Source organism: Danio rerio, chromosome 4 (assembly GCF_052040795.2).
Source record: "Danio rerio strain M-AB ecotype USA chromosome 4, GRCz13ab, whole genome shotgun sequence".
Lineage (NCBI taxonomy): Eukaryota > Metazoa > Chordata > Actinopteri > Cypriniformes > Danionidae > Danio > Danio rerio.
The window spans coordinates 37,941,307-37,965,779 of record NC_141024.2 but is presented as its reverse complement, the minus strand read 5'-3'; the positions used below and the strand labels follow the sequence as shown (position 1 = coordinate 37,965,779).

Genomic DNA, 24,473 nt, shown 5'->3' with positions numbered 1-24,473 from the left:
ATGATGCCATCGCATAGGCTTTAAGTCCATAATTTTAACTGCTTGTTTATAGATTGAGTCAATAGGCTTCAATGTAGTTAAAGAGGCTTGTGACCAAGATGTAATGCAATATGTTAAGTGAGAGAATATCATTGTGTGCATGTATAATTTTGCAGTGTGATATGTTAAAAACCTTCTAAAAAAACGAAAACAGTTTAGACTTGGCTTAACTTTCTTATTTAAATTTTTAACATGACTATCAAATTTTAAATTAATGTCTAGAGTTATGCCAAGATACTTAAACTCATTCACTTCTTTAATTACTTTATTTTTTATTAGCACCTCAAATGTATCCCGTACAGGCCTATTTCGTATAGAAAAACACATAGAAACTGTTTCGTGACATTTAACGTTAAATGAGACAGTTCAAGCCATCTTGAAATGTGTTGTAAAGCCTGGGTCAGTTGCTCACCTGCCCGGCAAGGTGTTTTAGCTGACACATAGATGACCGTGTCATCTGCATATAACTGGCAGTTAACCCCTGGGCAGCATTCTGGAAGATCATTTTTGTACATTGTGAACAACAGTGGGCCAAGGACAGACCCTTGAGGTACTCCAATATTGTTAGAACGCACAGATGACTTCACCCCATTGACCCTTACACATTGCTGTCTCCCACCCAAATAAGACTCAAACCACCGTAAGGCTTCTGATGACATTTTGAACTCTCTTAATTTATTTAGTAAGATACTGTGATTAACCGTGTCAAAGGCTTTCTTTAGGTCCAGGAACACTGCCCCAACCACACTACCTTTATCCAGTGACCCTTTTATTTTTTCAAGCAGATAACAATTTGCTGTTTCTGTGGAATATTTCTCTCTAAAATCAAACTGCTGTGGATAAAGCAACTGTTTAGAGTGTAAATGATCCATTAATTGTTCTGCAACAATTTTCTCTAGCACTTTTGACACTACAGGTAGAATGGCAATAGGCCTATAGTTACAAGCAACATCCTTATCGCCAGATTTATAAATCGGTATAACTATTGCTGTCTTCCAACTATCTGGGAAAGTTTTTGTTTGAATCGATAAGTTTACTAAATATGTAATTGGCTCCAACAGAAAATGTTTATATCTCTTAATTAATTCAGAGTGAAAATTAAAAATATCCTTAGCCGTAGAATTACTCATATTTTCTATTACTTTTTGGACTTTTTCACAAGATACTTCCTTAATATAAAAGGAGTCTGGATAAACATAATCTGGTTCCTCAGGGTATGCTTTAGTGAAGTTAAAATTACTTGACAGTTCTTGAACAGACTCAATAAAAAACTATTAAAAGCATTTGCCATAGCCTCATCACTGCAAATCATATTATTAGTAACTTTAAGATGCTTTATTTTAAAATGTTTTTGCTTGTTTGAATTAGATAGTCTATTAATATATTGCCACAATTTATAACTGCTGCCATGGGCCTCCTCAATTAATTTAGAAAAATATTTCATCTTAGCCTTTCGCAATTCAGACACCACTTTGTTCTTCAACCCAGTGTAAACAAGACGATCATTATTAGTTTTGGATAGTAAAGATTTTTTGAGAGCAAGATCTCTCCTTTTAATTAACTGAAGAATATCACTATTAAACCACGGAAGTGAAAATTTCTTGCACCTACTCTTCCAGGTTTTTGTATATTTACTTGGTTAATTACTTAATATAGTTGCAAAATGACCCGCACTCTGATTTATATCTAATTCTTTAAAAACCTTTCCCCAATTAACTTCCTTTAAATTATATTCAAAATTAGCTATTTTTGATTTCGGAATTCCTGTAATTAACATTTGGTTTTCCATCTTATTATGATGCAGTAACCGCTTTTGAGTTAACTTTCTTACAACTAATGTTAAATTGTGATCTGAGAGACCAGTGATTAAATTATATGTTTTTGTTACTCTCTCCGGTCTATTAGTGAAAATCAGATCTATAAGAGTTTCGCTCTTTCTAGTGATTCGGGTAGGTCTATCAATTAATTGTGTAAAATTTAATTTCTCCATATTTGATTTCAACTGTGATTTACTGTTTTTATCCATCCAATTAATATTAAAATCACCGAACATCATACATTCACAACGATCATCAACAAGGGACAAAAGACTCTTCAATTCTATTAAAAAACTTTCATCATAACCTGGAGGATTATAAAGGACTATTATGTAAAATTTCATATTTGAAGAGAGAATTATATTTAGTGCTAAACACTCCATATTCACATGAGTTCAGATTAGCAGTCCATCGCCTTAACCACTCGGCCACCTCGTCACGTATATTTCTTTTAAACTGGTGGAGGCTGGACTGTGGCCCATATTTTTATATGTATGTTTTTGCAACTATTTTCGGTAAGATGACTTTCAGTTTTACCATATGAACGACAAGAATGGGATTCAATGGACTCGGCCACCTCGTCATGTATGTACTCACTTTCCTTGTGGGAGCTGGACTATGGCATTTCTGTATGTATTTGCTGCTATTTTTGGTAAAGATGACATTAAATTTTGCAACAACATCCTTCAAAACGCTAAGAGAGTAAAACCAGTTCCAGAAGCACCAAGCTCTCTCAAATGTCAGAGCATATGAGCGACGAGGATGGGAATCGAACCCACGTGTGCAGAGCACAATGGATTAGCAATGCCAGCTGCTGAAGGATAGTCCATCAATATATTTTACAAATGTTGAAGTTGAGAGCCAATCTGAGCGATTCTCTCCAAAATTGTAGCCAACCACATTGCAGCGTCTCAACATTTACAGCCAATCGCGGACCGGAATTCTCAACAATTTCAGCATTTGACCAATCAGAGTCGAGACAATGTTAAAGCCAGGGAAGGGACCGTTCCAAGATTCACCGCTAGGTGTGCAGTCAAACAGGTTAATCAGATGTCAATCAATTTTCTGAACTGAGCCGAAGGTACACAAAAGAATGATGCTGTCCTCTGGGGGCGGGTCAGAGGTCAAAAAAGTTAATTGACCTTCAGTGATTTTCGACAATCAGCATCATTCGACAGAGCACAGCATCGTTTTGTTTAAAGTACTGGACTTTAATCGATAGTGATTTCTTAAAAAAAGATAAGAAAATCTACACAATTGCACGAATTAATGTTTTAGTGTGTTGTATTTCAAATTTGGATACTTTAATCTAAAACCGTTTAATTTATAGGAGAAAAAATGTCTGGAAAATCCCATAAAGCCATGTCAGACGCTGACTGGATTTTACGTCTAAAAAAGTTTGCCAGCACAGGAGTTGGCCATCAAATGAGGGCAACAGGAACAGGCCAGCTCCTCTGCAAAAAAAGTGGCATGAGATTTATCAAGGGGTGTGTATTTCGTTTACATGATATATTGTTTGTTGAAATTTGCTTAACAGAGTAACGTTAACTTGTTAGGCTTCAGTACATTCAGTACAGTATCTGTGTAAAACATGTCATACTTGTTTTTAAACAATCCTTCTTCATGATTATATTTATTTTTGTGATTATTTTTAGCAGAGTACTGCCTCTGCTGCTCCAGCACAAACGGTGCAACAACCTGCCCCTACTGTACCTGCTCAAGATGTGATTGAGACGAGACAACTTGAGGCCCAGCCCCAGCCCCCGTCTACTCCACCAGTGGCATCAAATATTTCACCTCAATTGCAAATAGTACTTTTTTTTTTTTAATTAAAAATCAAAAGAAATTACAATTTCAGTGTTTCAAGTGTTCAAGGTGCTCAAAGTTCATTCAAAGTTCTAAACATAAGAGAGAAAAGAACAAAAAGCAATAAAGAAGTTGAGGTGTTGCTAGAGACCTGCTTCTTTTCACACCTTTTGTACAGTAGGGGGTAGCATTTTATTTTATTTGTTAATTTTGTATTTATTCTGTTAATATTTAACTTATTTATTTTTGGATTTTTTATTCTATGTTCATTACTGTTTTGTTGACCAATGTTATATAAATATTGCGTTTATAAACGACTGGTCTTTGATTTTTAAGTCCACTTTTCGTTGGTTTCTGTTTGTATTGAACATTTTATATATATATATTGTTTATTTATATTGGTAATATTGTATTGTTAATAACTAATTTATTATTTTTGCATTTTCTACTCTATATTTATTACTGTTCTGTTGACAATTGTTAGATAAATAATGCATAAATAAATAACTGACTTCTCCTTGACTTTTAAATCCATAAACACTGTATGACACTTCTATAGATCATTTGTACGTCAAAATACAGAACAATAATAACCAGAAGCATAACAATGCTACAACAACTACTAAATAAAAACACATTTAAGTTAGTATGCTTTATTTTTCATAAAAGAATATCAAAAAACACAATAACAAAGTGCTTAGGCATATTTTATTTACCTTGGAGCATTATACATTCAAAAAATATATTGAGTAATAAGAAACAAATAACAATAAACCGTCTTTAGCTGGATTCGAACCCCCGTGTTGGTGAGCACCTGCAATAAAAATCAATGTAACTCAAAATGCAGTTTTAACACAGAACAGTATCCCAAATGCATGACGTAAAGCAGGTGCAAGGAAGGCGTGTCTGGGAAGCTTAGAATGCACCCTTTCCTTTGTTTTTCCCCCCTCTTTTTCCTTCACCCTATTCTTTCCTTTTTCCCCTTCTTTGTTGGACAATTGTTTCTCAGCTTGAACGCAGTGCCTTAGACCGCTCGGCCATCCTGACATACTTGTACTGACTGAGCTATCTCCTACCTATCTCCTATCTCCTAGGACCTGAACATTTCCTTAGTCTGAAGCAATGATGGCAAGATGCTCCCATTGCTGACACGTAATCGCTTGACGTTCGGTGTGGATCTGTCAAATGTCATGACTTGACGTTGTACAAGGATTTGACGAAAAGTCCTGCGAATCCTATTGCCTTAAAAATCAACGGCATCCCAGGACATTCCACGACAGTTCTTTCGATCCCTTTTCGGTGCATTTGCATTAAAGCCCTCGTCCATTGTTTTGTTCACATTCTTTTCCGAGTTGCTGTGGACAATGCCTTAATCGCAAACCCCTTACAACTTGCAATCTAAAGTGCCTATTAAGCTTCCCAGGCACACTGCTAGGCTGCATGAACTTTGGAGCACAGAGGTTGATGCGGCGCTTTGTCAGTGTTACTATATCACTTGGTGGACATGGCACCAGAGAGTTAAAGACTTGAGCCTGAGCGTATAGACAAAGATTTGGTTTGTCAGAAGTGGGATTTGAACCCACACCTCCAGCAGAGACCACAACCTGAACGCAGCACCTTAGACCACTCAGCCATCCTGACATGCTTGCATGGCCTGAGCTGTCTCCTAGGACCCACACCGCAGCACAGTGAAATGGAAGCTGGTGTTTTCACAGCTTGCAGAGCTGCTGCAGTCTGCCTCGTTGAATGTCATGGGTTTGAGCCTCACACGGGGCATGGTGGTACCTTTTGGCACTTCGAAGCGCTTAGATCACTGGGCGGCGTTTTTTATTCCCTTCCGTGCGGTTCATGCTTCCCGGGAGCAAAAAATTCTACATCTTCTCTGGAGGGCAGGCGGCGTGAAGTTCCAAGAACATTTCCTGAGTCTGAAGCAATGATGGCAAGATGCTCCCATTCCTGACACGTAATCATTTAACGTTCGGTTAGGATCTGTCAAATGTCATGACTTGACGTTGTATAAGGATTTGACGAAAAGTCCTGCAAATTCTATTGCCTTAAAAATCAACGGCATCCCAGGACATTCCACTACATGGCATTCCAAGACAGTTATTTTGATCTCTTTCAGTGTACTTGCATTAAAGCCCTCGACCATTGTTTTGTTCACATGCTTTTCCGAGTTGCTGTGGACAATGCCTTAATCGCAAACGCCTTAAAATTTGCGGTTTAAAGTGCCTATTAGGGTTGCCAGGGACATTACTACGCTGCATGAACTTTGGCGCAAAGAGGTTGATGCGGCCCTTTGTCACTTGGATATGGCGCCAGAGATTTAAAGACTTGAGCCTGAACATATAGCCAAAGGTTTTGTTTGTCAGAAGCGGGATTTGAAACCACTCATCCAGGGGAGACTGCGTCCTGAACAAAGCGCCTTACACTGCTCAGCCATCCTGACATGCTTGCATTGCCTGAGGACAATGCCTTGATCATAAACACCTTAAAACTTGCAGTCTAAAGTGCCCAATAAGGTTCCCAGGCACACTGCTACACTGCATGAACTTTGGCGCAAAGAGATTGATGCAGCACTTTGTCAGTGTTACTGTATCACTCGTACATGGTGCCAGAGAGTTAAAGACTTGTGCCTGAATGAATAGCCAAAGGTTGGGTTTGTCAGAAGCAGGATTTGAACCCACTCCTTCAATGGAGACTTATACCTGAACGAAGCGCCTTAGACCACTCAGCCATCCTGACATGCATGCATGGCCTGAGCTGTCTCCTAGGACACACACTGCAGCACAGTGAAATGGAAGCTGGTGTGTCACAGCTTGCCAAGCTGCTGCAGTCTGCCTCGTTGGTGCAGTAGGCAGCGCGTCAGTCTCATAATCTGAAGGTCGTGAGTTCGAGCCTCACATGGGGCACATTGGTAATTTTTGGCACACGGGAGCGCTTAGATGACTGGGCGGCATTTATTATTCCCTTCAATGCGGTTCATACTACCCGGGAGCAAAAGATGCTACAGCTTCTCTGGAAAGCAGGCGGCGTGAAGTTCCAAGAACATTTTCTGAGTCTGAAGCAATGATGGCAAGATGCTCCCATTCCTGACACGTAATCATTTAACGTTCGGTGTGGATCTGTCAAATGTCATGACTTGACGTTGTACAAGGATTTGACGAAAAGTCATGCAAATCCTATTGCCTTAAAAATTAACGGCATCCCAGGACATTCCACTACATGGCATTCCAAGACAGTTATTTTGATCTCTTTCATTGTACTTGCATTAAAGCCCTCAAACCTTGTTTTGTGCACATGCTTTTCCGAGTTGCTGTGGACAATGCCTTAATCGCAAACGCCTTAAAATTTGCGATTTAAAGTGCCTATTAGGGTTGCCAGGGACATTACTACGCTGCATGAACTTTGGCGCAAAGAGGTTGATGCGGCCCTTTGTCACTTGGATATGGCGCCAGAGATTTAAAGACTTAAGCCTGAACATATAGCCAAAGGTTTTGTTTGTCAGAAGCGGGATTTGAAACCACTCGTCCAGGGGAGACTGCGTCCTGAACAAAGCGCCTTACACTGCTCAGCCATCCTGACATGCTTGCATTGCCTGAGGACAATGCCTTGATCATAAACACCTTAAAACTTGTAGTCTAAAGTGCCCAATAAGGTTCCCAGGGACACTGCTACACTGCATGAACTTTGGCGCAAAGAGTTTGATGCAGCACTTTGTCAGTGTTACTGGATCCCTCGGACATGGTGCCAGAGAGTTAAAGACTTGTGCCTGAACGAATAGCCAAAGGTTGGGTTTGTCAGAAGCGGGATTTGAAGCTGCTGCAGTCTGCCTCGTTGGCGCATTAGGCAGCGCGTCAGTCTCATAATCTGAAGGTGGTGAGTTCGAGCCTCACACAGGGCAAGGGTGGTAACTTTTGGCACACGGGAGCGCTTAGATGACTGGGCAGCGTAAACTTGCAGTCTAAAGTGCCCAGGGACACTGCTACGCTTCATGAACTTTGGCGCAAAGAGATTGATGCAGCACTTTGTCAGTGTAACTGTATCACTCTGACATGCCAGATCGTGCCAAAGAGTTAAAGACGTGTGCCTAAACGCAAAGCCAAAAGTTGGGTTTGTCAGAAGTGGGACTCACACCCTTGCCACCAGAGGAGACTGCGACCGGAACGCGGCACCTTAGACCGCTCTGCCATACTGACATGCGTGTACTGCCTGAGCTGTCTCCTACCCACATCGCAGCACAGTGACATGGAAGCTGGTGTGTCACAGCCTGCCCAGCTCCTGCAATCTGCCTCGTTGGCGCAGTAGGCAGAGCATCAGTCTCATAATCTGAAGGTCACATGCTTTTCCGAGTTGCTTTGGACAATGCCTTGATTGCAAATGCCTTAAAATTTGCAGTCTAAAGTGCCCATTAGGGTTGCCAGGGACACTGCTACTCTGCACGAACTTTGGCGCAAAGAGGTTGATGCGGCGCTTTGTCAGTGTTACTATATCATTCGGACATGGCGCCTAGGGCTGTAACGATACACGATATGAAATCGAAATCGCGAATCTACGATCCTGTGTCGCGTTGTGATAAAGGAGAATCACGACACACCCCGTGACTACCTTTCCAATAATGTCACGCGTGCCTGCAAAAGTTGAGCTAGTTGAAGAAGAACGTGAGGAAACACTTTTTTTTTGCTCGACATTACGAGCACTGCTCCATTTATGCCCTTGCAATATGCGTTCAGCCTGGAGAGCTCGCACGGAGCTCTTAGTAAGGGACCGTCTGAATGTGTCAGGAATATCAAAAACAAAATTCACGTAACCCCGCTTGACAATAGACAACGGCAAAAACATTGCCAATGCTGTCAAAGCGGCCGGATTTTCACAGCATATACGATGCTTTGCTCACACTGTTAATGTGGCTGCACAGAGAGGGATGGGCGTTCACCAGGGGCCTCATGTATCAACGTTGCGTACGCACAAAAACTTTGCGTACGCCAGGTTTCACGCTCAGAATCGCTCACGTTTGGATTTACTAACAATGAACTGAACGTGGGAATGTGCGCAGCTTCACGGCAGCGTTTTGGCAGGCGTACGCACATTTTTTGTGCGTGTCTGTTTTATTTCCATTGGCGACTCCTAGAGGCGGTTGTGTTAAATTCCTCTCTACAAAGTGTCTGAGCATTGCAGTGGCAGCTGTATGAGACGGGTTCAGCAGGTATATAAGGTTTCCATACCATACAGTTGAGCAGCTAAACATTAAAGCACAATTTGCAGCGGTCACCTGTTTTCCCAATGTAATCTGAGCGATCTACCGCACGCACATTGCTATAAAGACACTATCTGAAGATGAATTTGCATGCGTGAATCAGAAACATTTCCATTCAATAAATGTGCAAATAAAATATGATGCACAAACTTATTGATGATTCCTACTTGTCTTTCTCGTGATAAATAGTTGGCAAAATCTGATATGTAGCGGGGAAAAAAAAGAAGAAAGAGTTAATCAGACGCTGGATTCGAGCCGAGTTCATGCTCGAACGTGTCAAAACATGTTGACATGCATCTTACGAACGCGCCACTGAGACTGTTAAGACTGGGTTGCAACATTTTACAGATATAAACCAGACTATTTATTTTTTTAATGCACTCAGTGCAATGTTCAGACCCAACTGTGTTAACCGCATCAGCTAAACTCTCCCACTCTATTTTTTTTTCTTTTGTTGTTAATTCCGGAGGAAAAACTTGCAAATAACACCGCTTTTCTCCGGTCTACCTCCGAAAGGAGCACCTCCAATTCACATTCTGTTCAAAGTTTCTCTTTTTGCTTGCTTTTGCCATTGCTTTTTCGTTGGGTTTTGCCATTAGCATAGTCATTAGCATATTCATACGGGGAGGAGGCAGGGAGGGGTTTTGCGCTCGTGCATGTTGCGCTCAGTTTCACGTTCATTCGGATGTACAAAAGAATATGCGTGAGATTCGGCGTACGCAGTGTTTCATACATCTGAATTTTTTTCTGCGTACGCACATTTACAGCTTTGTGCGTACGCAATGTTTTAGTAAAATTTCCACGCAAGTCTTCGTACATGAGGCCCCAGATGTCCCGACTGCTCGGCAGAGTAAGGAAAGTTGTCACGTTTTTCACTGCAATGTTGACATGATGGTGTTTCTGAAGAATTTTCAACTCCCTTTAATCAAACGAGTTTGGTTTTCGTAAGAGAAATAATTTTTTTATTTGCTTAATGTTTACTTGACTTGTGGTTTGCAGCACAGGCATTAAGCCTCAGTGTGAAACAGTAGCCAAAAGGTAAGTGAATTATAACAGCGCAAACTTTTCTGTAACCGTGCTGTGCACTTTCTGTTTGACCCTTTGGGAGTGCTGACTGACAGGTGCGCAATGCGTGAGGTCAGGAAACACGACGAAGCTTTTAGTTAAGATGAACACAGTTTCTATAGTTATACTTTATTTAGAGATAAAGGTATATGGCTCTGCATATAATCACTCTATCTTGCTGGAGTTTATAGCCGTTTCGCTTTACTTCAGGACACATTAATGCTGTTCTGAAGGTCTAATCGCTGTTTTAAGTTATCCAGAGCTGTATGAATGTACAAATCTTGAATATCACAATATTATTAAATATTACAATTGTAACAACACAGACAGCAACACCTTTGCACAATCAATACCCAGCTAATTCAGTCGTTTCATAAGAGGACCGCGCCTCTTCTTTTTTCCTTGTCAACATAAAGGCAGTGAGGTGCGCCTTGTTTTCGGCCCCTTGTTCAACTGCAAGGCATACTTAATTTGCGGGACGATAACGTATAACCCGTGCCTACAGACACATTTGCCAAAGAAGCAAAATAGAAAGAGAATATTGCTGTTTGATACAGACGTGTTGATGCTAAACCAGCACTGATGTTGACCTGGATCTGTGTAATAAACGCAACAAATAGGCTTTACTTTTTATTTTACAGCTTATAAAGCATGTATGCACATTAATGCAATATCATATTTAAGCAACAAAACTGTATACAAAAAGTCAACATATGGGCGCGTTGTTGTCTTTTCATCACGCAGCGCGCACTTAACCGCGTGGGAGAGAGAGGAAAGTAAACCATATAGCAAGACATAATGTTTAAAATAATGATTTCTATTAAAAATGTAAAAGGTTTTGTGATTATAATAATAACAGCGAGGCATTGAATAAATGCATATTTTCCGTGGAGCGAGCAATTTGAGGAAGTCTGCGATTTTTATTTGACGAAAGAAAAAAAATATGATTGGAATAAAACAGCCTATGCCGGTTATTAAAAAGAATCAGTCAGTATTTTCGTTTTGTAATATAAATTAATTATTTAATTGAAAAAAAATTACGGCAGTCCCATTTATTTTATTCATTTTATTTAGATTATTCTGCTCTTCTGTGCTCAACACTGCAGGTGCGTGAAGATGCTCTTTTGTTCTGTTCTGTTATTAATATGCTAGCATATAAAAATAAATCAGTATTTTAAAATGCAATATTTAATGTGTCAGACACAGAATAGACACGTCAATTTGTTTAATATAAAATTAATAGTAATCTGACCAGTTAACCGGTAATAACCGATTAATGAGCGGCGGTTGTCATTTAGCAAAATTAACGAAATGAGCATCCCTAGTAGGGAGTGTCTTAGGCGAGTAGGTTTTATTATTATTATACTACTACTACTTAGTAGGCTATGCACTATGCAGTTATATTAATGTGGGTCTATTCTTTTCTGAAGTCATACCAACTAGTTTTAAGTATAGTGGAAGTTACTTTTTTTTCTTCCCCCATTTCTGGCGCCCCCCTGGCTGTACTGCGCCCGTAGCAATTGCCTATACTGCCTATGCCACGGGCCAGCCCTGCTGTGATTGATAATGTGACATTAGAATTTAACAACTCATTCTTAAAGCCAAATTGCTTAATTTGTGAACTTTTTGTACTTGGAGTTTAGTTGCACTGAAAAATCATCTTATGTCCATTTTCTCTGTCATTTTATCCAATACATGAAACTGCCAGGCAAGTTTCTTTATACTGTAGCACATTTTATACACAATGGTAATTCAAAGTGCTTTACATAAAGAATGCAAAACTATCATAAAATAATCACAACAATAAAAACAAAGAATTAAAAAAATGTTTTAATTTTTTCACATTTTAATTTTAAATTAATTGAGTCACTTAACAACAGAATAGAAATTGATTATACAAAAATACAGTGGGGTTAGTTTGGACGTAGCACTGTGTTCATGCGGCAAATGCATCGCTAGACAAAATTCTTATTGTGGTCGTTAATGTAAAGTTAACATTATGCCAAGTCGTCACAAATGAAACAACGCATGGGAAACGGCTTTAGCGTTGGCAACAAGCTAACATTAACTAGACAAGTAATTTTAAGTAGCTAATACTTAATTATACCTAATACTTAATAACTAAGTAACTAATACAGCAGATTTACGCCCGTGCTTTTAATATGATTTTGCTATTTAGAGTTTGCAAATAACACCTTTTATGAAATTATGTTGTTGAGGGGAAAGTCCGAATGTGCGAATATAAAACCAACTTTACTTCTATAAAAACATGGGAGAAATGTATTAATAAGTCATGACGACTGCAACAGTAAGTGGAAAAAATGTTAAGAAAAAAGACTTTTGTTTTGGCGTGGCATGTGACGTCATCAGGCGGCGCCGCTACAGCGCAGTGATTCAACTGGAGAAAGGTTTGTTTTAAAAGTTTTACAGACATAACCCGATTTAGGGTTAATGTACTAAAGTTTTAGGATTTTTTATATGATGCTAAATTATGTTCCTGCTTTTGGAAACATTATTTTAACCCTTTATACAACGTAGTACTATTTTTTCTTACTAACCTAGGGTTATTGTTTGAATAAAGTAATAGAAAAGTGTGTATTAAGTGTTTTAATGAAATGTTTTACCCGATTTCTTTTTGTTAATTTAAAGTTGCGCACAATTCTGCCCCGGCCTATGTCAGTGAACTTATTAGACTTTATTTAGCTTGTAGACTGTTAAGATCCCATGACCAGTGATAGAAGTAAAGTTGGTTTTATATTCGCACATTCAGACTTTCCCCTTAATAATATCATTTCAGAAAAGTATTCATTGCAAATTCTAAATAGAGAAATCATAATAGCAGCAAATGACTATCAAAGTACAACATTGTTCACAGTCAAATAAACAGTGGTAATGTTGTTTTCAAGTCATACTTGCATGCTAATTCTGATCGAATATTTAAAGTAATATGGTAAACAATATAGACTGCTAAATGAACGAAAGTGTAAATATAAAACCAACTTTATCTCTATGACCAGTTTTTGTCTGTCCCTCGGTCTCGCTGCAAATCAAAAGGTGATAGAGCTTTCTGTGATCGAGGTAAAGTTAGTTTTATATTCACACATTTGGTTATTTAGAAGTCTCTGTATTGTTTACCATGTTACTTTGACTATTCGATTGGAATTAGGATGCAAGTGTGGCTTGAAAACAACATTGACACTGTTTATTGGACTGTGAACAATGTTGTACTTTGATAGTCATTTGCTGCTGATATGATTTTACTATTTAGAGTTTGCAAATAATACTTTTATGAAATTATATTATTAAAGGGAAAGTCAGAATGTGGGAATATAAAACCAACTTTACTTCTATGACTCTGGAACAGTCTCCCTTTGAACATCGGGATTGCTACATCATTGGATGCTTTTAAATCTAACTTAAAGACTTTTACTCTCTTGCCTTTGAGTGACAAATGCATGTTATTTTTTATTTGTATTTTAGTATTACTTTTAAACATACATTTTCTTGTATTTTTACTACTAGTTTTTTAGCTTTATTGTGTAGTTTATTTTATTGTAAAGTACTTTAGATCAACTGCGGTTGTGTAAAATTGTGCTCTATAAATAAAGTTTGCCTTGCCTAGAGTGGCAAAAAAAGACTTTTATTTTGGCGTGGCATGTGACGTCATCAGGCGGCGCCGCTACAGCGCGGTGATTCAACTGGAGAAAGGTTTGCTTTAAAAGTTTTACAGATATAACCCGATTTAAAGTTAAAGTTCTAAAGTTTTAGGGTTTTTATATGGTGCTAAATTATGTTCCTGCTGTTAGAAATATTATTTTAACCCTTTATACAACGTACTATTTTATTCTCAATAATCGAGGGCTATTGTTTGAATAATGTAACAGAAAAGTGTGTAATAAGTGTTTTGATGAAATATTTTACCTGATTTCTTTTTGTTAATTACGCTGCTTAAAATAAACTGTTGAAGCAAGAGTTGAAGAGAAGTTATTTTGTTTCATTGATTTATTCATTTAAATCAGGACATTTTTATTGTTTTGTTCATTTTAAACAGGATAAAGTATAAACGCAGAGAAAAACTCCCGCTGAAGCGACTGATCTCCACACTGTTATAAAGATGGCGTTTATTAAAGAGGAGAGTGAAGATGTGAAGATTGAAGAAACATTCACAGTCAAACAGGAAGATCTGCAGGAACAAACAGGTTGGTTTTCATTCTCAAAGACAAACTCAGTCATTTGATCCTCATTTAGATATATTTTAATAATAAGAATACTAAATTAAATCCATCTTGCAGCCCTGAGTGTGCTGCCTAGTTCTCCTAAATGCACATAAGCACTCATTGAAAGAGAGTAATGAGTTTCTTTCTTGTTACTTGTTCTCATGTCTTTTGTCATTATTTTATGTATTATTAGTCTCCCATTTTCTCTACCTTCTTAAGGTTATTGGTTTTCTAGTTCTCCTGCTGTTTGTGAAGCGTCCTTGAGCATCGGCGCTTTATAAAATAAATTAAAGTTTAACTGAGTTGAGGATATTTGACCTACAGTATTCTCATAGAAGATATCTGTTATTACAGTGATAGTGTTGGCTTAGTACATTTCATTTGCATACATCAAGTTGATCACAATTCCCTTTTTTCATCAACTTCTTTATGGGTTTAAACTTGTTTCTAGTAGTTGTTACTAGGTCTCACAGATAGTGTCTGAGTTAGAATTACATCATTATTATACTAAATAATTACCAGGGCTATTGTGTTTAAACAGGGTTTCCACGGCGTCATAAAATGTCTTAAGATCCAAAATCAAACAAAATTTAAAATCATTAGCTACAAATATCTAAAATACATATAAAGAATTATTATTTATTTTATTCTTTAGCTTTATCCCTTTATGGGTCTAAAATTTCATTCATAATGGTCTTAAAAATGTCATAAAAAGAAACCTGCAGAAACCCTGGTTTACAGTTTGTCAAATGATGTGGACGCCCCCAATATTAAATATGCTGAATGAAATGGACACTACAATAATTGTTATAAAACATTGTACAGTATTCTAAGCTATAAGATGTTGCTGTGGGATGACGTGAGACAAAACAAACTAATTATAGTGGAACAATAACATTTAGCATTGCACTGACTACAACTGGCCAACAAACTAGTCTAAAAATGACATTTTCTGCTTAAGAAATAGATTACAGCATGCTGATGATATGCAAACATTTGAGTGTGAAGTTCGTCAGTATTGACCAAATTCTTCATGTACCAGCAGGCGTCGCCATTGGAATCTTTTTACTTGAGACTTTTTTTAAAGAATTTATTTTTAGATCCTTAAAACAGGGTTATTCTGCTTAGGTATGCTTAGGTAACCGTTTTCAAGGTATACCACAGTACGACAGTATATGTACGTTTTTTTTTTTTTTTTACATTTTGTTATAAGTTTTTCAAGACAACAGTATCTCCAGCAAAAAAGATATACAAAGATGCCATTTTAAATTGTAAAGAAATCTGTGTTTTTGAAACGAATGATTAATTTGAATGATTCAGCCTGATATGTTTACTGCCCCATAATACTTTCACCCCCGGTTTCACAAACAAGGTTTAAGGCTAGTCAAGATTAAATTGCATGTTTGAGTGGTCTCAACTCAAAATAACTTTCCGTGAGATAAAATACATCAGTTAAATTTTTTCTCCAGGTGCACACCAGTAATATATTTTACTAAGGCCATTTTTATAAATTTGGCTTAAATAGCCTAATTTAACTAAGGACTAGTTCCGGCTTAATCTAAGCCCTGTTTGTGAAACTGAGCCTCAAAGTTTCTTAAAAGAAAATATATTGTGTTCAAAGGGAAAAAGTTCTTGTTTTTTTTTTTTTACCCAGAGATTAAAAAGAATACATTTTAGAGCAGTAATCACAATACAATGAAACTGTGATATTTATTTCCAAGCTTTTCATACCGTCAGAATCTTATACTGGCCCATGTCTAATGCTGCTTGATGTTGCAAAGTCGTATTTTCTCATTTTATTATTTTTCTTTGTATGAATAGTCATGAACACATTTGTTTGTAGAGCAAGTAGCCATTTTTTATTCCAGGTCATTTCTCCAATAGGCAACTAAATTGGAGGTTCTAAAACAATAGCATATAAGATCAGGTCACTACTATGGCCCCATTTACACTAATGCGTTCGCATTCATCAAATTTGCTTAAACCATGTGTTCTTAAGTATGGCTATATTTCACAAGGATTCTGACAAAGCAACGCGCTGTACAAAGCAGGCGCTGTACAAAATTTGCGTTTAAGGAGGAAACACATCAAACTTAATAAAACATTTGAGCGCACATGGAATCATCTTAAAAGCAGACGAATGCAGATGTCTTGGACAGCTCGCGACATTATCTGGTACTTTCACTGAGTACATTTATATGGACACCAATACTCCCATTTTAATATGATTAGTACTCTTATTAAGAGTCTACCATGTAAACAGTTTTTTATTTATTTTTTTTATTACCTTAAAGGAACACTGAGTCACGAAATGCGGAGGTTTTTCTTTCCGTTCGGTATGTGGTATCAATTTCTATTACAGCAAAAGTCTAAAGATTAAAAATGAAACGTACTAAATTAGATGAAATGCTGGAAAGCCTGGTAATGTAGCATTAATTCTTTTCATGAATTAATTTATATTAAAACGTTGCTTCTAAAAGTTCTTCTTTGGTCTTATGCATATTTATTTGCATGTTGAACACACGTCGACTACAACAGGAAATATAACAGCAACTGCGTTAATTTTTTTAACACAATATATATATATCAAATTAATGGCATGAGTTTACGCTCTAATTTTGACAGCACTTTAAATAAACAAATGTTTTCAAAGGGCAACAAATGTTTTCAAAGGGAAAGCAGCAATATGCAGCAGTTTCGAGAGCAAATTAAAAATCCCACTGCTTGTGTGTGCGCGGCTCTAGCCATTATTTTAAAGTTACTGTGCTGACGTAAAGTACATTTTAAATGTTACAGTGAGCCTGCAATGCATTAAGACTTTTCCTTGCAAGCTACAATTGGCAGAAACGCGTATTCTATCTCTTGCGCACACGTACATATTTCAATGTATTGTGACAAATATTTAACAATGTTAATAGGCCTAAATAATGGTCTATATTTTAAAATCAGCAGTTTTTTGTCAGCCCTCTTTCTTGCTTTGTTAAAAGCCATAGTTTTTGATTATGTTTAAATTATTATATATTTGAACCAGGCCCGGATTGGCTAATCGGGAGGATCGGGAGAATTCCCAGTGGGCCGGTCCATTTTTTGGCCACGAGGGCCGGTGTCCCTAGCTCCAGAATCTGTTGCTTAAAGCAGTCACACTTTTTAAATTAATGTATTTATTTACTTGACCACAGTCTTCTTATTCAATATTTTACTGCAGCTCTGCTCTTTTTATCTACTTTCTCGCAGCCTTTGTGATCAACATGCAGCCTGCAGGCTGATTATCAAGTAGCTGTTGTGGTTGAGTGGTTGGCACGTTAGGTTTCAACACCACTGATCTGGGTTTGATCCTCGTCTGAGTAATGTTTTTTTTTTTTTATTGTTAATACATAAAATACTGTTGGGGTTGTTGAACATTTGAAGTTCTAAAGCAGCTGTTTTCTCAAAAAAGACGTGATAGTTTAAATAGAAACTGAATTAGAAATTACCTTATTTCAATATAGTCAGTCGTAAACTGAGGTGGGCCGGTCTGAGGCTTGAAACTCTAGGGCTGAAAAGGAGTCCCACTCCGGCCCTGATTTGAACTCAAAAATCAAATGCTATTCACTTGCTGTGAACATTGTGGTGTCTTGTTTCAGAGCTCTTTCTTTCATTGTAGTTGCCAGGGTAGCATACAACATAATCATAATGATGCATCTTTGATCGACCTTCAGGGTTTCATGACAGTAACGTGCACGAGTAGTTATCTAGATTATTTCAGCTGAACTCAGATTAGTTACATCAAATGATCTTCAACTTGCTGTTATGGAACCAATTAAAGTGTGGACATTTAGTTATTCACTAAAGTCAAGTTTTTGACTTTAATCTCCGCTTTTTTAAACCACTTTTATGAAACAGCCCCTAGGGGTTATAAAATAATCCTGGGTGTTCATTAACAGACGTTTCACATTGGTAAACCCTGGGGTAACGCTTTTATTTGTATATTTACATTGTCACTGTTCCCGATTAGACAAACAGCAGGTAACCTTTTTAAATGGCATTTCTGCTTCTTGTCGGGTATATAAAATGTCACCATAGAGGTCTTCAGCTAAGCCTCCGGACATGCACAAAGGCAAGAAAACTGAGACAAAAGTACAAATGAATGAAAACAAGTAGCAAAGTATGTCATCTTGCCATATTCTCATCACTACAGTTTAAAGCAAATGTGGCATTAAGCATTTGCATAAGTTCATTCATTCATTTTCCTTTAGCTTAGTCTCTTTATTCATTAGGGGTCACCACAGCGGAATGAATCACCAACTTATCCAGCATATGTTTTAAACAGCGGATGCCCTTCCAGCTGCAACCCAGTACAGGGAAACATTTGCATAAGTTATATACAATAATGCAAACTCACAAATATAAGCTGAATTATCCGTAATTGCTATGAACATGCAGGATTTGTCTCAACCAGGTCTTCCAAGCATGTTAAAAATGTTGAGTGGAAGATACACATGAGGGAACACAACAGGAGTAATCTAGACCGAGTGCATTTGATCATTTGCATTTAAAGCCACAGGCACAAAAAGAGCTGGGTTTTCCTCTGACCCCCAAAATGAAATATTCTGCAAGGTATATGATCTGATTTTGAGCTGAAACCCCAGACCCATTCTGGAAACATTAAAGACTTACTTTACATCTTGTAAAAAAGGTTCATAATAGGAACCCTTTAAAGGGATAGTTAACGCAGAAATGAAAATAGCCTCACCATTAACTTCTCCCTCGTGTGGCTTTAAATCTTTGAGTTTCTTGATTCTGCTGAACACAAAAGAAGATATTGTGAAAAAAATGCTGGCTTACTTTGTGTTCCAGAAGAAAGAAAATATTTAAAAGACGCAGAGTAAATGGTGAGGTCATTTTAATTTTTGGGTGAAACATCCATTTCATGCTTGTCGCTTTGTGCCTTCATACTAAAGTTCACTTTTCTTTTTTTTTTTTAGACCTGATAGTGCTGAAAGAAGAGACTCAATGCAATAAAATGGAAGAGCAACACCAAGAAATAACAGCTGATGAAAAACCCACACTGACTGAAAAGACTTCATCACTCGGAAGATCTCGGAAATCCAAAACTGAGTGTAATTTTAGCAGTAAACAGCGTAGAAAGAGTTTCATTCAAAAGCTTAACCTTGGTGTTCACATGAGAGTTCACACTAGGGAGAAACCTTACACTTGCGAACAGTGTGGAAAGAGCTTTGGTAAAAAGAGAAGCTTAAAGACCCACATGAGAATTCACACTGGAGAGAGGCCGTACACATGCCAACAGTGTGGAAAGAGTTTTAAGCAAATTGGCACCCTTAAAGGCCACATGAGAATTCACACTGGAGAGAGGCCGTACACATGCCAACAATGTGGAAAGAGTTTTAAGCAAAGTGCCACACTTAAAGGCCACATGAGAAGTCACACTGGAGAGAGGCCGTACACATGCCAACAGTGTGGACAAAGCTTCTATTATGCAGGAAACTTTGCAGCGCACAAGAGAATTCACACTGGAGAAAAGCCCTACACATGCCAACAGTGTGGAAAGAGTTTTAAGCAAAGTGGCACCCTTAAAAGCCACATGAGAATTCACAATGGAGGAAAAACACAGTGTGGGAAAAGTTTTGCTCAAAAACAAAAGCTTGACACCCACATGACGATCCACACTGGAGAGAAACCTTACACATGCACAGAGTGTGGTAAAAGTTTCACATGTAAAAGCTCACTCATTAACCACATGAAAACTCACACCAGAGAGAAGCTGTTTACATGTAATCAGTGTGAAAAGAGCTTCACATGTAAAGCTAACCTCATAAACCACATGGATGGTCATTCTGGAATCATAGTGTTCATATGTGATCAGTGTGGAAAGAGTCTCACACGCAAAGACTACATTAAGCAACACATGAAGACTCACTCAAGAGAAGATCGTTTTAGATGCAGTGAGTGTGGAAAGAGCTTTAAACAAAAAATAAACCTCAGCGCTCACATGAAGCTTCACAATGCAGAGCAGAGTCCTCAACATTGAGACCTTGTCCACACAAACACGAGTATATTGAAAACGGCAGCTTTTTCATGTAGTTTGGCTGTTCATTGACATGAAGTTTATTTATAAACTACTTTCGAGAGGCTCACATGCTTATTGTTCACGACTGGTCCAGCATTAGCTAAAACATGATTCACCAATCAGATGATTCCCGACTTCCTATAAAGGACAAGAGATTCTTACCTCTGTTATCTTTGTCGTTATCTTTTAGACTCCCTAAAGCCCTGTTCAGACTACACAATGCCATTTGTCAGTTACGACAGATGAGATTTGTTTCAGATTATGAGATTTTGACTTGATCAAATCTTGATGTGTTGTGGGTAACAAATGAAGACTTTGGTTTCAAAACACTACACATTTATTTTGATGGACTAATCTCAGAAAAGAAACAAGTTTTCTTCATGAAGACAATTAAACTTTCTATAGACAACTGCTCGCCTTTAAATATACGTTCATGTGAAAACTCCACCATTACTACAAATAAATCGTTGTATGAGAAACCCAGTGTCTCGATTGTGAATGAGAACATGAGTGATTTGTTAGCTTACATGCTAATTTCAGTACTCAAATGCAAATCTAAATGTATTTACGTGCATTTTCTTTTGTTTTTTAAGGGATAAAACAAAAAAATTTTCATCTTATTAAAAAAAATATCAGGCAAAATATTCCCATAATTCTGATAAGTAGCCCAAACTGTGAACAAATGCAGATTTGAACTACTGCGCACATGTCCACGCAGATCCACTGATGAGCGTTTACACAAGCCACAGTCAAAACAAATGCAGAATCAAAACTTTTAAAAATCCTGAATCAATATTGGAGTTAGTTTTGCACGCTGGAGGAAGGACGACACCATGGCTGAAGTATTACTGTTAGACAGGTAATGTTCTGTTTTAAAAATCTTTCAGTCATGCAGAGCTGATGTAGACTGGGTTGTTATGAATGGGTTATATGCACAGAAGTGTTGTTCAGCCACTGAAATCTGACGAACAAGTTATGTGACTATTTACAGTTTATAAGGGACCTTTTACAGCATCGATAATTCATTCATTCATTTTCTTGTCGGCTTATTCCCTTTATTAATCCAGGGTCACCACAGCGGAATGAACCGCCAACTTATCCAGCAAGTTTTTACGCAGCGGATGCCCTTGCAGCCGCAACCCATCTCTGGGAAACATCCTCACACACATCCACACACACACTCATACACTACGGACAATTTAGCTCACCCAATTCACCTTTACCACATGTCTTTGGACTGTGGGAGAAACCGGAGCACCTGGAGGAAAAATGCAAACTCCACACAGAAACGCCAACTGAGCCGAGGTTCGAGCCAGCGACCTTCTTGCTGTGTGGCAACAGCACTACATACTGCTCCACTGTCTTACCTCCTATCATTTAAAAAATTTTTGCTCCCTTCTGTACTCCTTTCTCTTTTCTGCTCTGATCTAGATGTCCTAAAACAGGTATATGTTTTATTATCCAACATTATTGAAACATTTGATAGATCAGTGAGTTATAAAACAGGTTCATTACTTGAAATGTTGTGTAAAGCTGTTGTGCTTCACTATATTTTGAGTGTGTTTTAGGATTATTTATTTATTTAATAAAACATTGAGTTGATAACCCATTTGAATGTCTTTATTATAGAGGTACATTTTACCTTCTCTGAAACAGTAATTGTTATTAAGTAAATTATATGAATAAACTATGATTTAAAAATATATTTTTTTACAGAATAAGTAGCTGTTGAATATAAATGTAAGATATTTTTTTACCTAATTTATGTAAGTATTTAATAACTTTTTACTTCAGATAGTTAATACTTAAAATATGGGATTAAATCTACCCAACCAAAGTCTGTGAAAGTTGTTACCTCATATTTATTGCGTGAATTCTATAGATAAGTTTTTACAGTGAGGGTTGAGACAATTTAAGGTTTGTTTCCTGTTTTTCTGCTTGCAGATTATTTGTAAAAAGAGCAAGCCCTTACAAAAATAGCCTATAGGAATCCTGCAGAATTTTTTTTTCTTTTTTTTTCTGCAGGAATCCGGTAGGAATTATAAAATCCTGCAGGACAAATTGACAATATGTGCAGACAATTCCTACAGGTTTTAGAATCATGCAGTACTTTTTACAGGAATCCTGAAGGATATTTTTTTCCCTACAGGAAAGCTGCTGTCCTGCAGGAATTATAAAGTCCTGTAGGACACATTGACGATATGTGCAGGAATTTCTTACAGGCTTTACAATGGATCCAAGCAAGTGACAAATCCTGCAGGATTTTATAATTCCTGCAGGACTTGCATTAGTTATTTGTTGTGATTGGAATGACAGAAAGAAATTCTGTCACTTGTTGTTGATAGCAATACAATATGAGTTCTAACAGATAAGCAATACAACAAACAAGCAAAAAATAAGAAAATAAAAGCATAAATAAATTTAAGTATACGAATAGATTATAGGCAATTATAAAAATCAACCATTACATTAAACCATTCAAGTTATGCAAACAAACAAGCTGTACACTTTTACATTTCATTTCTATAGTTTTTTTTTTTTTCATTTATTAAAAATGTCAATCTCTCATCTGTTTGGCTGGATGCAAAAAAAAAACAAAAAACTGCAAGACCTGATGTAGACACATGTTAAACGATGTTTATGTAACTCATGTTATGAGTTCAACAGAATGTCTCTCTCTTTCTTTTAAAATGTTTGTTGCTGTTATCCCTGATTCTCCATCTTTTTGACCTGAGCAATCTATTTTATTATGTGTCCATTGCCATTTTTGTGGCAACTGGAACTGGTGCCTCTTCGTTTAAGTACACTCTGTAGTTCATTTTTATCCTTTAAAAAGAAGTGGGTTGGGGTTAGTCTTAGTGTGATTGGTAAACATAATGTGTTTTCTGCAATGTTAGAGTAAATTTAATTAGTAAATTATTATAAACATTTATTAAACATTTAAAAATAAGATATAAAAGCAAAATCAGACACTGCTTCCAATATTGTATTGGTCTATGTTATACAAGTATAATAATTACAATATTTTAAGTTAATAATGACTAATATATGTGTGTGGGTGTATTATTTGGCAAAATGCACTTGAGTAGACACATTAAAACAAACATTCTTTATAGACTTTTTTCTATAAGAAAATAAATTCATTGTTTGTGGAATAGTTGTGTTTTAATAAATCGGCTTTACAGGTTCATACAGATAGTCTATCACACTTAAAAAGACGCTTGTTTTTGCCACCTAGTGGCATAACAGTGTGATTTGCATTATAAATGGTAAAATTAATCATTCAGAAAAAAGATTTGAATCATTGAGAACTGAATCGCTTCACGTCGCCGATTCGAATGCTTGTCAGTCAACTGTCACCAACCGTCTTCTGAAGGTAAAGTACTTTTCTTAAGTTATTTTATTGTTAAAGTGCTCTAATTACTGCTCTGTTTTAACGTTAAATCAGTAAATTGCTTTGTAACATCAAAACAAATGCTTATTTTAAAGTCGAGATCATATTAGTAATTACTAGCACATTGCTAACGTAATATACCCAGACCTAACAATTTATACCTGTTAACATCATATTGTTAACTTACTTAATGTACCTTCCAGAAACCTCTGAAGAGATGGAGGAGGAATTAGCTAACCCGTACAAGCGGATAAGGACAGCAAAAATCCTCAACCAGGATGAAGAATAGGACGAGATTGGAACTGAAAAAGAAAAAGGAGCACTGAAAGAGAAAAACGTAACGTATTTATAAAAATCTTATTCTAAACCTCTGAATGTTACCTCATAGATTGGTGTGGTATTCGTCTTCTTACTGAAACTTCCGCTTGTCAAATGAATCACTGGCAGTTCATAATAATCACTCAAATCACTCCAGTTTGTTATCTATCTGACAATGAATCAGACTATGGAGTCATTTTAAGTAGTCACGTCTCTAATTGGTTTAACACTTTGCGTGCACGCACGACAGTTAGTATACAGAGTTTTAATTCTAATTGTACGAATAATGTTTTTTTATATTTTAAATAGTTTTACGACATTAATTACCTCATACCGTGAACTATGAACTTTCATGTGTTTGACCATATAAGTCATTGATCCATTATCATGAATTGCTAGCAATTTAAAGAATTAAAACTTTTGGTAAAAGCATTGATTAGAATATATTATACAATTATCAAGTATTAAAAAAGTCTTCTAATGTCTAATCTTG

General features: G+C 37.0%; 3 protein-coding genes and 1 non-coding gene across 5 annotated transcripts in view; all 4 read left to right on the top strand.

Moving 5' to 3' along the window:
• LOC137491105 (uncharacterized) overlaps positions 1–24,473 on the top strand; it is a 698,540-nt gene that overhangs the window by 441,458 nt on the left and 232,609 nt on the right. The gene's annotated exons all lie outside the window — the stretch shown is intronic.
• The window catches only part of LOC101883542 (uncharacterized), a 152,168-nt gene that overhangs the window by 50,191 nt on the left and 77,504 nt on the right, over positions 1–24,473 (top strand). The gene's annotated exons all lie outside the window — the stretch shown is intronic.
• On the top strand, positions 6,502–6,574 carry trnam-cau (transfer RNA methionine (anticodon CAU)). Its single transcript has one exon. It is a non-coding gene; the product is annotated as a tRNA-Met (tRNA).
• zgc:174702 lies at positions 12,342–20,747 on the top strand. Of its 2 annotated transcripts, none has more exons than XM_087247609.1 (3): positions 12,342–12,392; positions 14,036–14,183; positions 19,166–20,747. In XM_087247609.1, the coding sequence occupies exons 2-3, from the start codon at positions 14,099–14,101 to the stop codon at positions 20,227–20,229; spliced, it is 1,149 nt and encodes a 382-aa protein (XP_087103735.1). In that variant the 5' UTR covers positions 12,342–12,392; positions 14,036–14,098; the 3' UTR covers positions 20,230–20,747. The 2 variants fall into 2 exon arrangements, with proteins under 2 accessions (XP_087103735.1, NP_001373782.1); NM_001386853.1 differs by lacking the exon at positions 12,342–12,392 and adding an exon at positions 13,666–13,692.